This window comes from Somniosus microcephalus, chromosome 3, assembly GCF_052327205.1.
Source record: "Somniosus microcephalus isolate GS21.2 chromosome 3, FLI_Smic_1.0, whole genome shotgun sequence".
NCBI classification, from domain to species: domain Eukaryota; kingdom Metazoa; phylum Chordata; class Chondrichthyes; order Squaliformes; family Somniosidae; genus Somniosus; species Somniosus microcephalus.
The window spans coordinates 344,956,846-344,972,333 of NC_140989.1; the positions used below are offsets into that span (position 1 = coordinate 344,956,846).

The 15,488-nt window shown below is 40.5% G+C and overlaps 1 protein-coding gene across 4 annotated transcripts in view; it reads right to left on the reverse strand.

The window, feature by feature from the left end:
• Positions 1–227: 227 nt before the first annotated feature.
• The window catches only part of tlcd4a (TLC domain containing 4a), a 70,188-nt gene continuing 54,927 nt past the window's right edge, over positions 228–15,488 (reverse strand). For all 4 annotated transcript variants that reach the window (XM_085983276.1, XM_085983274.1, XM_085983275.1 and 1 more), the window contains exons 7-8: positions 15,230–15,303; positions 228–5,446 (exon numbers count right to left, since the gene is read on the reverse strand). In XM_085983276.1, coding sequence (XP_085839402.1) covers positions 5,131–5,446; positions 15,230–15,303 — 390 coding nt within the window. In that variant the 3' untranslated portion in view covers positions 228–5,130. The remainder of the gene's footprint in view (positions 5,447–15,229; positions 15,304–15,488) is intronic.

Consider the following 15,488-nt stretch of genomic DNA (forward strand, 5'->3'; position numbering starts at 1 on the left):
GGAATCTTGGAACCTAGGCAGAAAAAACACTCCTGATCACTATGCAGTAAACCTCCCTGCTCCTGCCAGTGTGTATGCATGGATGTCAGGCAACAACAGGATCAGACACCCTCCATCACAAAGCCTGCTGCCACTCACCATCTGGGCTTGCATATAAAAGAATGTGGACAAGGGCAGAGAGGATGGGAAAATAAATTTATGGAAAACCAAAGTATTCTTCAGCAAAATCAATGACCAGAACACATGCTTTATTGTCATTTATATATGATCTTTCAGCAAATTGTTCAAGTTTTTAAGAAAAAAAGCCTCTTCACAACTGTGGACAGTGTAGGATACATTTAATAGAAACAAAGCTTGCAAAAAAGATTATCTGGCACAGCATCAAAAGCTTTCAATGAAAACTTAAGAGGTATAGTTTTCAGCAGCGCGAGAATTGTAAAATTTGATATACAATGATATTTACATGACATTTGATTCATACGACTTGGATTCATAATCTTGTGGTACTTATTAATGACATTGTGTGAACATGCAATTTTCAATGTAAAACCGCTAATCATATAGAATGATATAGCACAAAAGGCCATTCGGCCCATTGTGCCTGTGCCGGCTCTTTGAAAGAGCTATCCAATTAGTCCCTCTTTCCCCATTGCCCTGCAAACACTTCCCCTTCAAGTATTTATCCAATTCCCTTTTGAAAGTTACTATTGATTCTGCTTTCGCCACCCGGTCAGGCAGTGAATTCCAGATCATCATAACTCGCTGTGTGATTTGTTTTCTCTCATGTCACCTCTGGTTCCTTTGCCAATTAACTTAAATCTGTGTCCTCTGGCTACCGACCCTTCTGGCACTGAAAACAGTTTCTCCCTATTTACTCAATCAAAACCCTTTTATAACAATTTAATGGATTGTTATGCATGGATTTAAAGTAGCACATAAATAGATTCCATTGTATTGTGTTAACATTATGAAACTGTAAAATGATGGTAAGTATATAACTAATGCACGAACATTCACTGCAGGCAGCTGTGCCTCCCTATATGAACTTTCCTCAGGATCCTTTTGTCATTTTGCTACACTGTAAAAACTATTGACAATCTTGCTGGGAACTTCTTTGAATGCAACCTTAACTCTCCATCAAAACGTCACGTGTCATTAAAAAATGTAAGCGGTTAACGGAAATTTTAAATTCATCAGCACCTAAAATAAACATACCTCAAAATGATTCACAAGCAAAAAACCTTCAGATTCATGGACAAAACATTTATAGGCAATGTAGATGAAGAGCAAAAAAAAATAATGCACAAATACACCTAAAGTAGTTCCTTCTTAAAAAAATTAAGTAAAATTGTGTCAATTTTATTATATTTTAAGGCCAACTGAATTAACATCCTGGCATGTATAAAAACAATATACACATTAAATAAAATAAAATATTGCTCCAAATCAAAAAATAAACATCCTAATATAATAGGACACTATGTCCTGTAACAAACAGCAGACAAGCTTTCCACACACTCCATTGGAAAACATTATCTTGGAAGTTTGGAAAATTCATACGGTCTGCTTGGAGCATTACAACAATTTTTTAATAAGCCATAAATGTAACCAATATGTAACTTTTTTTAAAAACAAGCAATTTTCTGTGTCATGAAGATGCTGACTCTTGCTAGGGTACAGTTGCATGGGTACAAGTAGCAGCCAGTACCTCACACCACGTGAGCTTAGACAGCAAATCTCAACCGGCTAGTTCACCATGGAGGGCATCGTAACCAAGTCTGATACCGACCGCCATCACCAGACATCCACATATACACACGTTTCAGCAGAGGGCAACAATTAGGAGTAGGAGCCCTTACAGGTTTACTACTTCCTTGCCTAGAAGGGAGGGAGGGTGGGGGCTGAAGCCAATTCTAGCAGCCCAATTGCTGCACCCACTTGGGATTAATGAACTTAAACAGTACAGGAATCAAACCTGGAACCTTCTGGTCCAAATGGCTTAGTGCTACACCAGTCTTTCCTGTATTCCAGTAAGCATCAACAGTTTCACAGAAGCCCCTAAGCCTTGTTGTATCTGCACTAAATTTCAATTTGACTTCAATGGAAAAGTAAATCGGATGGAGCGTATAACGGGCCATCGCCAAACATTAATTTCTACCCTTAAATGTCCGTCACTAAGACTAACATAAAACAAGAGACAAATTAACATCGACTATAAAACATTGCATAAAACCAAAACATGGTCAGAACGTCACTTTTTCCAAGCTCAAATTTCTCTTTTTGATGTATAACTGTTATATTTACCATAAAAATGATATAAATGCACACACACACCCACACCCCAAAAGAAATGCTTAAATAATTAACTACAAAATAGGATATTTATTGTGGTATGTGAGAATCCCTGGATAATTTGACAGATAATTATGGTAACATATATATGCATAATATAGGAACACCTTATGTTGTTTTATATAGATTAAAATTTATTAGTTTCATCATAAATAGGCTTGTATTTTGGTATAAAGTATTGAAACTAAAATAGTCTTCTATACTAAGTATTTTACTCATATCAATAGGAATAAGATTAAAAAATATGATTTATGTTTAAAACAGTTCTATAAACAGCACAATAGTTAGGGCATGCTTTCTCAAAAATATAGAGACAGCTGAATTACACACATGAAACAGTAGGTAGCTACATTTACTGGATAATATAGCTGTGGATCAGCAGCTTCAACTGACATATAGTTCATCTACAATGCTCTCAACTTGCTAAGGTGCTGCATTAACATTTTGCAATTCTCAGTTTTATCTGCAATATACATTTTGAGTTTCCAATATAAATTAATTGTTTTTACACAAACTTTGACTTTTACTTAAGTCCCTCAACTCACGAGGAGAAAAAAAAAGATAAAAGCAATGTAAAACATACTTTAATGACAGTAAATGTTAAGGCAATTCATCCCTCCAACTGGCTTGTATGAGATCTTGGTGAAAAATGCACTTATAATCTTCAGATATACAAACACACACCAAATAACTGGATGTGTAGGAAAAAAATACATTAAAGTTAAGATTTTTTTTAGAAACCTCTATCTCATTAACAGTTTACAGATACATGTCACAGGAGTGGGTTTGGAATTGCTGTGCAGGTGCTGCAGTAGGTTTGAATAGCAGGCTGGATCAATTGGTCTAAAATTTGCTTTAGGTTAGACTAGAGAATTCAGAAACAAGTACATGCAGTACACTATTCCTAGCCTGTTTTAGTACTTATGTGCATCATATGACCACCATAACATAACCATTGATAAACATACAATAATGCATATAAAATACAAATAAACAATTTCATAAACATCATCTACCCATGTGGTTACGTGGTGATTTGACTCAGCCATTAAAGAAGCATACCAGGACTAGCAAATTGTTTAGCTGCCTACTTAAATCTTGTACACTCAATCTTTTCACCTTGGTGAAGTGTAATCAAGCATAATTTTAAAGAGGTACGATTTGAACTGAGGTTTCCAGATAGGTACTTAGTCCAGTAATATTTACTGATTTTAACCAACTTCCTCTGCATGACTTCTATTCAAATACTTAAACTTGAATAAGTAAGTATCATTGGGTGTTTCTTACAATATTCAGTGACACAACTGATAACAGAATAGGGCTTTTGACATCAGGTGACTTAGGACTGCAGCGACTGTTCAATCTTCCAAGCCTATGTGACCGAATGATACAACCATTGCACTATACACCTGTTCAACAAAAAGTCTGCAAAGTTTCAAATGAACCTGCACAACGAAGAAGCATTACAGCAGAGAAAATCTCAGTATCAATTCTGTATTGCAAATAATAGAAATAATATTGCGTTGGAGGGCTTTGCGGTCATGATTTAAGAGGTGTTGGTCAACACTAATTGTGAGCACTACAGTAAAGACCACACAAGACTCCACGTTGGATGCCACTGCTATATTCATGAAACAAACCATTGTGGCTCCATCTATCTCATGTGAATTAAGATCTTAATGGTTGTTATTTGTTCCGACAAGATACAAAATTCACAAGTCTATTAAAATCTACACTGTATTGTCTACACGAGTACACATTCAATCTAAATATTACTCAAAACCAGAAATCAAAGCTATTATAGGAACCTGTTTGCAACCTCTTCAGCACTAATTATTGTACAAGGTTAAATTATAAAATCACATATAGCACTAATTACTGACTGTAAGTCTTGTAAATCTGTAGAACTATATACTTTTTTAGGTTCATCAAAAAAAGATTTCATTTTGTCTGTATGCCTAGCAGGCTATTGTTAATCATTCTTAAGACAACAAAAGGTCAATAAATTATGTTCCGGACAGCCAGCAGATCAACTTATCTGACTTCTCATGATGAAACCTCTCAATATTTATTCATTTTAAAAAATACTACTGTTGAATTTAGATAGTAAAATTCAGATAGAAGATATTAAAAGGAGTCCATTTATGCATGCAGATAGACAGACTGATCCTTCAACCTGCAGGAACATGACCGTTTCCCTCACGGCTTTGTGAAGCATCTTGGGATATTTTTCGATATTACAGGCGCTATATCAATGTAAGTTATTCTTGCTAGTTTCCAGTGAAGAAGAATTTGTTGGACATGGTTGGCGTGAACATCCTCGAAGCCGCTGTTTACAAGTATCCTAAAAGTAACTTCCTTCGTAGCAAGAAAAGGTCTTTGATGCAGGCATACAATTGGCTCGCAGTGTTCAAAGCATTACATACAATGTTTTCCAAAATAAATAGTGCAAACCTAAAATCATGCTTAATGGGGAAGATTCTCCAGCGTTAGATGTAAAAGGCATGCAGTTTGAGTGCCTCCACTTACTATTTGCAAGTATGAAAAGTCAAGTGGTAGTTATTCAGTGCATATTCAGTTTTTACACTTTACCTTTGCAGAGTCATAAATGTTATAGGTTATAAGCTCCAAAATGCAATGGTCACCTGTATTTGCATATAGTCCTTTGAAGTGATACAGTACATTGTTGGTTTATACGACTAAGCGGTATTCTCCAGCATTGTGTACAAAACACCAGCTACTGCTCTTATCAAAAAAAACTCCAAGCAAAGTGAATCTCTACCGTTGTTTTCCATTTTCCTGAATGTCTGCCTTTTCCTTCTTGCAGGCTCGCAAAACCTTGCAGCATCCCTTTCCAATCTTGTACATCCACATTATATTCATAACATCTAAGCAAATGCTGGCAATGATCCAAGCAAATTGTGCTCGTAGTCCAAGCTTGTAAAAGGCTTCCGTTCCAAATGTGGAAATCATCTTGTGATAGTATAGAGGCATGACGGCAATTCTCACCAGGAAGAATATCATTAGCATCAGAAACCCATTAATAATGTTTTGCATGGAAGTTTTTGGATAACCTAACACATCAAAAAACCACCTGAAAAGGAAAGGGCAATGATGAGAAACACTTCCAATGCAATACCACAATGCAAATACAATTTATGTATCTGCATCATAATCTGTGGCAATTTAAACAGAAATTGACAACCAGATTAAATGACAACTCTGATGGCCAAGAGAGATTTAACCAAATACAAAGTGCTCCTGCCTCATTGTAAAGTTCAATCTTCCTCTCCCTCATAATGTCAGAAGCTAGAACTTCATAAAATGCAATGCTCATGTAAAGATGAGTAAATACAGTACATTTCACAAATATGACTGTTGGTTGCTGGAAGCAAAGGAGAAACTGTACTGGGGTATCAACCAGAAACCAATTATTTCCCAATTCTGCTTTCAAACTTCTACATGCAAGAGGTAGAATTTTGGATAACACTATCTGGGAGAGAGTTCCAGAGACCAAGACAACTGGTGTGGAAAGCATAATTGCTTTTTTTTAAGAATCAATACAGAATTTTAATATCAACCTAGAATAGCTGGCATAAATATGCAGTCACAAGGTCCTGCACAGTTTTGCCACAATCTCCCTGATGCTATTGAGGATGGAATCGGACATGCTATTGAGTGATTAGTGCCAAGCTTTGAGGAACCCTACTCTTCTTCCAGTTTTTACAGACTTCTTCCTCACCGTGGATCTAGTTAGAAACCCACGGAGCTAAATGCTTGTAAATGAAAAAGACCGGTTTCTTTACAGAATAGAGATCAGCAAGCAACATCACAGTTTAACTATTCTTTGATAGTTAATAATTCAGTGTTTTTCAATATTAAAGAAAATGCACGATTTGACTGTCCAATTGCATCTATAATTGCCTGCGGTGATTTTGTAGCTGCTCGTTTTACACCCTATAGAAAATGACCTTGATATTTAACATCATTCAATCTTGATGACATCCATTAGGGCATTGAAGAGGAGTGAACAACTAATTGCTATGACCCAATTTTTGCATCAAAAGATAATTATGGATGAGGTAGGTCATTTGCCCCATCTTAGTTCATCCATCTAGAAGGACCATAAAGTCTCCCCAATTGTAGCTTCCACATGTTTTTCTTTTAAATCATCTGAGGGAGTCACATAGCTAGAGCAACATCTACCAAAATCTGCCACACTCTTGGCTGCTCAGAGTCCAGTACGAGTCAGAGTAATATTGAAGAATGCTGCTCTAACTTTGTGCTGGCAATTGACAGAATTACACTATATCTTGACCATGAGATTGAGAGGATCACAAGTTGACTAATTTGCTACTAAGCCAAACTGGTACTCAAAGAGCAGGATCATGTGATTTAAATGTACAAACAACTGCCTATTCACTATGGATTCCTTGATTTTTTACACAATTAACAAAGTAGGTACTGGTTTGTCTTTATCCAATCCCTCACTTTTTCTTGTCACTAAGTATAGCATCCCATTTGGATGAAAAACAGCAAACTCTTGATATAGGTAACTAAAATAGATGACTAAGTTAAGTGGTTGTGGACCTTCTCCTTGAACAGCTGCGGTCCTTGTGGCGATGGTGCTCGCACAATGGTGTTAGGCAGGGTATTCCAGGATCACCTTGAGTATTGTGTGCAGTTTTGGTCGTCTTATCGGAGGAAGGATGTTCTTGCCATGGAGGGAGTGCAGCGAAGATTCACCAGACTGACACCTGGGATGGCAGGAATGACGTATGAAGAGAGATTGGGTCGATTAGGCTTATATTCGCTAGAGTTTAGAAGAATGAGAGGGGATCTCATTGAAACTTATAAAATTCTAACAGGACTAGAAAGACTGGATGCAGGAAGGCTGTTCCTGATGGCGGGGGTGTCCAAAACCAGGGGTCACAGTCTAAGGATAAGGGGTAAGCCATTTAGGACTGAGATGAGGAGGAATTTCTTCACCCAGAAAGTGGTGAACCTGTGGAATTCTCTACCACAGAAGACAGCTGAGGCCAATTCATTAAATATATTCAAGAAGGAGTTAGATATATTTCTTAAGGTTAAGGGGATCAAGGGATACGAGGAGAAAGCAGGGACAGGGTACTGAATTTGGATGATCAGCCATGATTGCATTGAATGGCGGAGCAGGCTCGACAGGCCGAATGGCCTACACCTGCTCCTATCTTCTATGTTGACCCAGGAACAGTGAAATATGTCCAAGTGGAGGTGGTGTGTGATGGTGTTCCCAATGGGCTGCTGCTCTTGTCCTTCTTAGTGGTAGAAATCACAAAGCTGGGAAGCTTGGTGAGTTGTTGCGGTGAATCCTGTAGATAGTGCGTAGTTTCCTGGATCACTGGGTCTGTTTATGGGGAAGGTAGGACCTGTACAAGTCGGACGGGTTGCACCTGAACCAGAACGGGACCAACATCCTTGCGAGAAGGTTTGCTAGTGCTGGGGGGGGTGCACAGCCAAATATAGAGGAAAAAACAAGTCAGCCTGGAGGGCAGAGCAAATATGTAATGGCACAAGGGAGTATGGCAAGGCTGGATGGCATTTATTTTAATGCAAGGAGTCTTGCGAATAAGGCTGATGAATTAAAGGTGTTGATGAACACATGGATGTATGATATTGTTGCTATCACAGAGACATGGTTGAGGGAGGGGCAGGACTGGCAGCTCAATATTCCAGGGTATAGAATCTTCAGATGAGACAGAGGGGGTTGTAAAAGAGGGGGTGTTGCAATATTAATCAAGGAGTCAATTACTGCAGTAAGGAGGGATGATATCTTAGCAGGTTCCTCTAATGAAGCCATATGGGTAGAACTTAAAATCAAAAAGGGGGCAAGCACTTTGCTGGGAGTGTACTATAGGCCCTCAAACAGTCAGGGGGAGATAGAGGAACAGATATGTCGACAAATCTCAGAGAAATGTAGAAATAATAGGGAAATAATAGTAGGGGATTTCAACTTCCCCAATATTAACTGGGATAGTCAGAGTGTGAAAGGTTTAGAGGGTGCGGAATTCTTAAAGTGCATCCAGGAGAGCTTTTTGAGCCAGCATGTAGAAAGTCCTACAAGAGAGGGAGCGGCACTGGACCTAATTCTAGGGAATGTAGCCGGGCAAGTGGTAGAAGTGTCAGTAGGAGAGCATTTTGGTGACAGTAACCATAATTCAGTGAGATTTAAGGTAGTCATGGAAAAAGACAAAGATGGACCGGAAATAAAGGTTCTAAATTGGGGGAAGGCTGATTTTAATATAAGGCAGGGTCTGGCCAAAGTGGACTGGGATCAGCTACTTGTAGGAAAATCCACATCAAAGCCGTGGGTATCTTTCAGAAAGAAAATAGAGAGAGTACAACGCCAACATGTTCCCGTAAAGATCAAGGGTAGGACCAACAAGCCCAGGGAACCCTGGATGTCAAGGGATATACAAGAATGGATTAGGGAAAAAAAGGGAGGCTTTTGGCAGATACAAAGGACTAAAAACAGTGGAAGCCCTAGAGGAGTATAGAAAGTGCAGGGGGGTACTTAAAAAAGAAATTAGGCGAGCGAAGAGGGGGCATGAAAAAACACTGGCGGGCAAAATAAAGGAAAATCCCAAGGTGTTTTATAAGTATATTAAGGGCAAGAGGATAACCAGGGAAAGAGTAGGGACTATTAGAGACCAAAGTGGCAATCTGTGTGTAGAGCCGGAAGATATGGGTGAAGTTTTAAATGAATATTCTGCATTTGTGTTCACAATGGAGAAGGACGATGTAGGCATAGAAATCAGGCAGGGGGATTGTGATATACTTGAACAAATTAGTATTGAGAGGGAGGAGGTACTAGTGGTTTTAGCAGGCTTAAAAGTGGGTAAATCCCCAGGCCCAGACGAGATGTATCCCAGGCTGCTGTGTGAGGCAAGGGAGGAGATTGCAGATCCTCTCTGGCCACAGGGGAGGTGCTAAAGGACTGGAGGACAGCTAACGTAGTACCATTATTCAAGAAGGGTAGTAGGGATAAACCAGGGAATTACAGGCCAGTGAGTCTAACATCAGTGGTAGGGAAATTATTGGAAAAAATTCTGAGGGACAGAATTAGTCTCCACTTGGAGTGGCAAGGATTAATCAAGGATAGTCAGCATGGCTTTGTCAGGGGGAGATCATGTCTAACCAATTTGATTGAATTTTGAGAGGGGGTCACTCGGTGCGTGGATGAGGGTAGTGCAGTTGATGTAGTCTACATGGACTTCAGTAAGGCTTTTGACAAAGTCCCACATGGAAGACTGGTCAAGAAGGTAAGAGCCCATGGGATCCAGGGCAATTTGGCACATTGGATCCAAAATTGGCTTCGCGGCAGGAGGCAGAGGGTGATGGTCAAAGGTTGTTTTTGTGACTGGAAGCCTGTGTCCAGTGGTGTACCACAGGCATCGGTACTGGGTCCTTTGCTGTTTGTAGTGTACATTAATGATTTAGATATGAATGTAGGAGGTATGATCAGTAAGTTCACAGATGACACGAAAATTGGTGGAGTGGTAAATAGCGAGGAGGGAAGCCTCAGGCTACAGGACGATATAGACGGGTTGGTCAGATGGGCAGAACAGTGGCAAATGGAATTTAACCCTGAAAAGTGTGAGGTGATGCATTTTGGACGGACTAACAAGGCAAGGGAATACACAATGAATGGTAGGACCCTAGGAAGGACGGAGGATCAGAGGGACTTTAGTGTGCATATACATAGATCCCTGAAGGCAGCAGGACAGGTAGATAAGGTGGTTAAAAAGGCATATGGGATACTTATATTCTATGCCTCGGCTAATGAAGGCAAGAGCAGGGAGGTTATGATGGAGCTGTACAAAACGCTAGTTAGGCCACAGCTGGAATGCTGTGTGCAGTTCTAGTCGCCACACTATAGGAAGGATGTGATTGCATTGGAGAAGGTGCAGAGGAGATTCACCAGGATGTTACCTGGGCTGGAGCGCTTCAGCTATGAAGAGAGACTGGACAGGCTGGGGTTGTTTTCCTTAGAACAGAGAAGGCTGAGGGGGGACCTGATTGAGGTGTACAAAATTATGAGGGGCATAGATAGGGTAGATAGAAAGGAGCTTTTCCCCTTAGTAGAGGGGTCAATAAGCAGGGGGCATAGTTTCAAGGTAAGGGGCAGGAGGTTTAGAGGGGATTTGAGGAAAAACATTTTCACCCAGAGGGTGGTTGGAATCTGGAACTCACTGCCTGAAAAGGGTGGTAGAGGCAGGAACCCTCACAACATTCAAGAAGCATTTAGATGAGCACTTGAAATGCCATAGCATACAAGGCTATGGACCAAGTGCTGGAAAATGGGATTAGAATAGACAGGGCTTGATGGCCGGCGTGGACACGATGGGCCGCTTTCTGTGCTGTATAACTCTATGCGTACTGCAGCTACAGTACGTCAGTGGTGTAAGAAGTGGATAATGAGTGCAGTATCAAGGGTACCAATCAGCAGAATGTTTCTCCTAGATAATGTCAAGCTTCCCGAGTGTTATTGCAGCTACATCCATTCAGACAAGCGGTGAGTACTCGGTCACATTCCTGACTTCAGCCTTATAGATGGCAAAGAGGCTTTGAAGGGTCAGGAGGTGAGTCACTCATTGCAAATTACCCAGCTTCTGCCCTGATCTTGTAGCCATGGCATTGATATAGATGGTCCAATTAAGCTGCTAGTCAATGGCGACCTCAGGATGTTGATAGTGAGAGACTCGGCGATGGTGATGCCATTCAAAGTCAGGTGGAGGTAATCACTGCATGGCACTTATGTGGTGTGAATATTGTCAGCCCAAGCCTAGATGTCGTCCAAATCCCAGCATAGAATGTTTCAGTATCAGAAGAGTTGTGAATGGAGGTGAACACTGTGGAATCATCAGCGAGCAGCCTCACTCCTGACCTCATAACAGATGGATGGTCCATTGATGAAACAGTTGAATATGGTTGGCCCAAAGACACTATCCTGAGTAACTTGGTCTGCAATGTCCTAGGGCTGTGATGACTGGCCTCAACAACCACAACCATCTTTCAGTGTGCCAGGATGATACTCGGGTGAAAAATTATGCTCTACAGCAAGATTCAAGATCTTGTTAGTTTGAGACCAAAACCTGGTACAGGATTCTGAGGTATTGGCATGTACTTCACCACTCATCCTAACCATTAACATTTCCAAAAATAGTTTCTTCTTAGATGACAATTAGCTTGTGGCTACTGAGTGTGAAGTGAAACATAATGAGCTGCAAAAGTGTTTAATGCATCAGACATAAGCTACATGTTCCACCTGCTGACAAACAAACCAGACATGTACACCTGCTAAACATGGATCGAACTAGTCTATACCGAGGACCAGGACCAGTGAGGCAAGATAGTGGGTATTTTACAAATGGCCTCCGTATCCTCAGGGCAAGGGAAAAAATGTTAATTGACTATGATCCTTGCCCTGGATTCCTAATCAGTGACCTGGAAGTGTGACTGTAGAAAACAAGGGACACCACCATTGCGCAGCTCAATATGAAATAGCCTTCTGACTTCTACTGTCTAGGCTTACGTAAGATTAATGGACTCTTGTGTGGGATCCTGAAGGGCTGCTGCTGCCCAAGGAACAATATCATAGCTTCGGGACAGATGAGGTTGCAGAGTTAGGGTGGGGCAAGACCTGGGACATGCTTATAGATGACAAATGTAATGCCTTTGAGGAAAGAGAGCCACCAAGGAAATTGGTGATGTGGAAGCGGGATTTAGTGCGTGACAGGTTCCAGGTAGCAGAGTTTTAGACAAGATGAACTTTATGGAGGATGGTGGATGGAGGTCAGCAACAAGACCATTGGAGCAGTTGAGTTTGAAGGTGGCAAAAGCGTGGCTACAGGTTTCAGCAACAGAGATGTTGCAATGATGAAACTAAGTCTTTGATGAGGGATAGGATCTGGGGTTCAATGTCAGCTATGGGTCAAACAAGGCACCAAGATTGTGAATAGTTTGGCTCAGCCCAACAGAGTAGCAGGGAGGAGGATGGACTCGGTGCCAAAGGAGCGAAGCTGTGGCTGGAACAGAAGATTATGCCTTTGGTCAATGTTGATGCTGGAAGAAGTTGTGACTCATCCAGGACATAATATTAGACAAACAATCTGACACCACAGAGGCAGTGGTGGTGAGGCAGAGCTAGGTATCATCAGCATGAATGTGTAAATCTGACCCTGTGACCAGATGATGTCACCAAGGAGTAGCAGATAGAGGGGGCAGTTAAGGATAGATCCTTGCCTTGCAACCTTGGGGGTGATGATGTGAGGGAGAGAAATGAAGCCATTGCTGAGATGCACTGGCTGTATGGAATAGGCAGGAATGGAAACATGCTGGGGCAGTCCCATGGAACTGGATGACAAGGCGTTGAATGCATGGTCAAGGCTACTGTAGCCTTTTGGTCAGGGCTGCTGGTGGAATGTATAACCAGGCAGGGAGGTTTCTGTAAAAGGGAAAGGAGTTGCTGCCAGTGCTAAGACAGCAAAACAATCACCACAATGATGTAATGAATGGCAAAAGCCATGATTCGTGAAGAATTGACAAAAAATCATTTTTACTGCACCAGATATCCTATGTTTACCAATTTAAAAAAACTCATCTAAACTTTCACTTTTGTTACAAACTTAGACCGCCATGACCCACTCTGGTAGGATCAGGAAGCCATTTGAAAAGTACCTTTGTCCCACATTCTCCAGCTATATTTTCTGTGTTTTGCATAACAAAGCCTGAATCCTGTTTTCACCCAATGTGCTTTGCTAAAAAGAATAATCTTTCTTCCCTTACCCACGTCATAGCACAGTACAGTAATGTAAACATGAAAATCATCTTTGTTGCTTTCCATTAGAGACTTTGTCACTCTCAAGATGGGCACGAGGTAGTATACAAGAGTGGGGAAAGCATAAACATCAGCATGAACTTGTTGGGCTGAATGGCCTGTTTCTGTGCTGTAAATACTTTGCACGAAGCATTATGCTCAGGATTGTCGAAGTCCAGTAATATTGCACATAGCTAAACATTGACAAATTTGCTTTGTCATATAAATCACATGGTATTCAACAGCAACACTCTCAACCCCCAATTCTGATGAAAGGCAATGCCAGAGACGTTTAATATTTTTACTTTTTAAAAAAAATATAAAACAGATGCTATCTGACTTGTTGAGTGTTTCCAGCATTATCTATATATTTTTTCAAATTTCCAGCATCTGCAGTATTTTGTTTTACAGAATACAATCAGTTTAACCAGTCTTTTCTTAATATAGTTATATCATTAAATTTTAGTTACATTATTTGTGAAACAAACGACCTTTTGGAAAACAGTCATCATTTATATAAATGCCTGATTAAGCCAATCGTGCTCCAAGGGTGTCTGATCACTCACTCGAGACTTCTTACTACAGATAGAAACAGCTTGCATCATTCATACATGTTACATTTCTAATAGTGTGACCGCATCCCACTCTGCTCTCTGCCGCTCTTTCCTTGGGCTCAAACACCAGAAAAAAAGCCCAAAAGCCTCCAATTGGAAAGCTGCAGTTAGCCTGGTCACCATTTGGAATGATGTAGGGGCAAGACCTGCCAAAGCCACCCCACAAGCATTCGGTGGGTCAGGAGGTGATCCCCAGTTGAATGTGGGACACTTATGAGGCATCTCGGTCAGTTAGCATCCTGGCCAGGTGCTTGCACGGTCAACTAGCTACCGCAGGCGAGATGCAAAATCATTACAACGACTGGCAGGCAGCAGAAATAGAAGTTGCAGGAGAGAAACAAAGAAAATAAAACAGTTATTACACAGGACCACATACTTAACCTGAACAATGAATCAGGTCCTAGTGAGTCTAAATATAAAATATTAGAATAAATGTTGATGTTTGGATTTAAGATCTGGTTTTAACTTTTCCCCAAAGGCACACTGGATAGCTTCAAAACAACACTGGCCCAGATTTTCCTGGAGCGGGTCATCTCACAGCGTACCACATTAGTTAAGACTTTTTCCCCTCACTCTTTAGCTCAATTTTTTTTGCCCTGCAAGTTGCTGGAAGTGCGAGCTGATAACGGCACGTAGGGCAACGGGACATGTGGGACCTTGGTGAACGATGGGACCAACAGTGTATCTTCTTAACTAATGAGATTTAAGGATTGAGAATAAATAGAGAAACGACAGAGAAGGAAATAGGGTGAATGAGAGTCAAATCAGGTACAGAAAGAGAAATAGAGCGGGAAAGACAGATTGGGTTTAGAGATAGAAAGAGAGACAAAGGAAAAGAAAGAAAAACATTTTAAATAAAAAAATCTCTAGCAACAATTTACTGCCTGTAGGAATAAGAATCCACAGTTTAAATTGTTCCATTTTTGGGCTCGAGAGGTTGATTAGCATTGCACGAACATAAATCACCTCATTAAAAAGGTACTTACGCTGTTAAGTAGCAGCCTTAACTTTCTACGGAGAGTTTAATTGGCAATTAATGAGCACATGCAGCAATTTCTTGAAACACACGGGGTGATGCCGTTTTCATGAGGCTAATGGTGGAGCGGCGAAAATCATCCAGCAACTTGTGGCGATTTGCAATTCACAGGGTCTCTCGTCCTCGCCACAAGGCACTGGACGATTTGCACACTAATAACCGCAAGCGCCATTAAACTCACCATTTCTGTGGGGTTTCTGTGATTTCTGTGATTATTTTGGGAGCTAAATCTGGCTCGTTATCTTTTTTTTTAAGACTGCACCAAATTTCAAATGAGCAAGAACTAAGTAAGAATAGTTCTTTCTTTGGCACCCCTGAAACACTACAGATTACATCTGTCAGTTTGTTCATAAATACTAATATACCTACCGCTGGTTAACAAAAGGAGTTGAAAATTCTGCAATCAGACGGAAGTTAGCAAAATAAGGCAGCAATCCTTGGCCCTAAAAGAGCAAGTTAAAAATTCAAAGTTTACCTATAATCCACATCATCAAACAAATCTCAGCGAAAATAAATATAGTTGCCCAAGGCATCAGTGTTGAAAAACTATAAAATTGATAAACAAATTAATACTTTGGTCATTTATTTTCCACTAATAACCATGCTTTGGGGGCTGAAACAGAGTGAA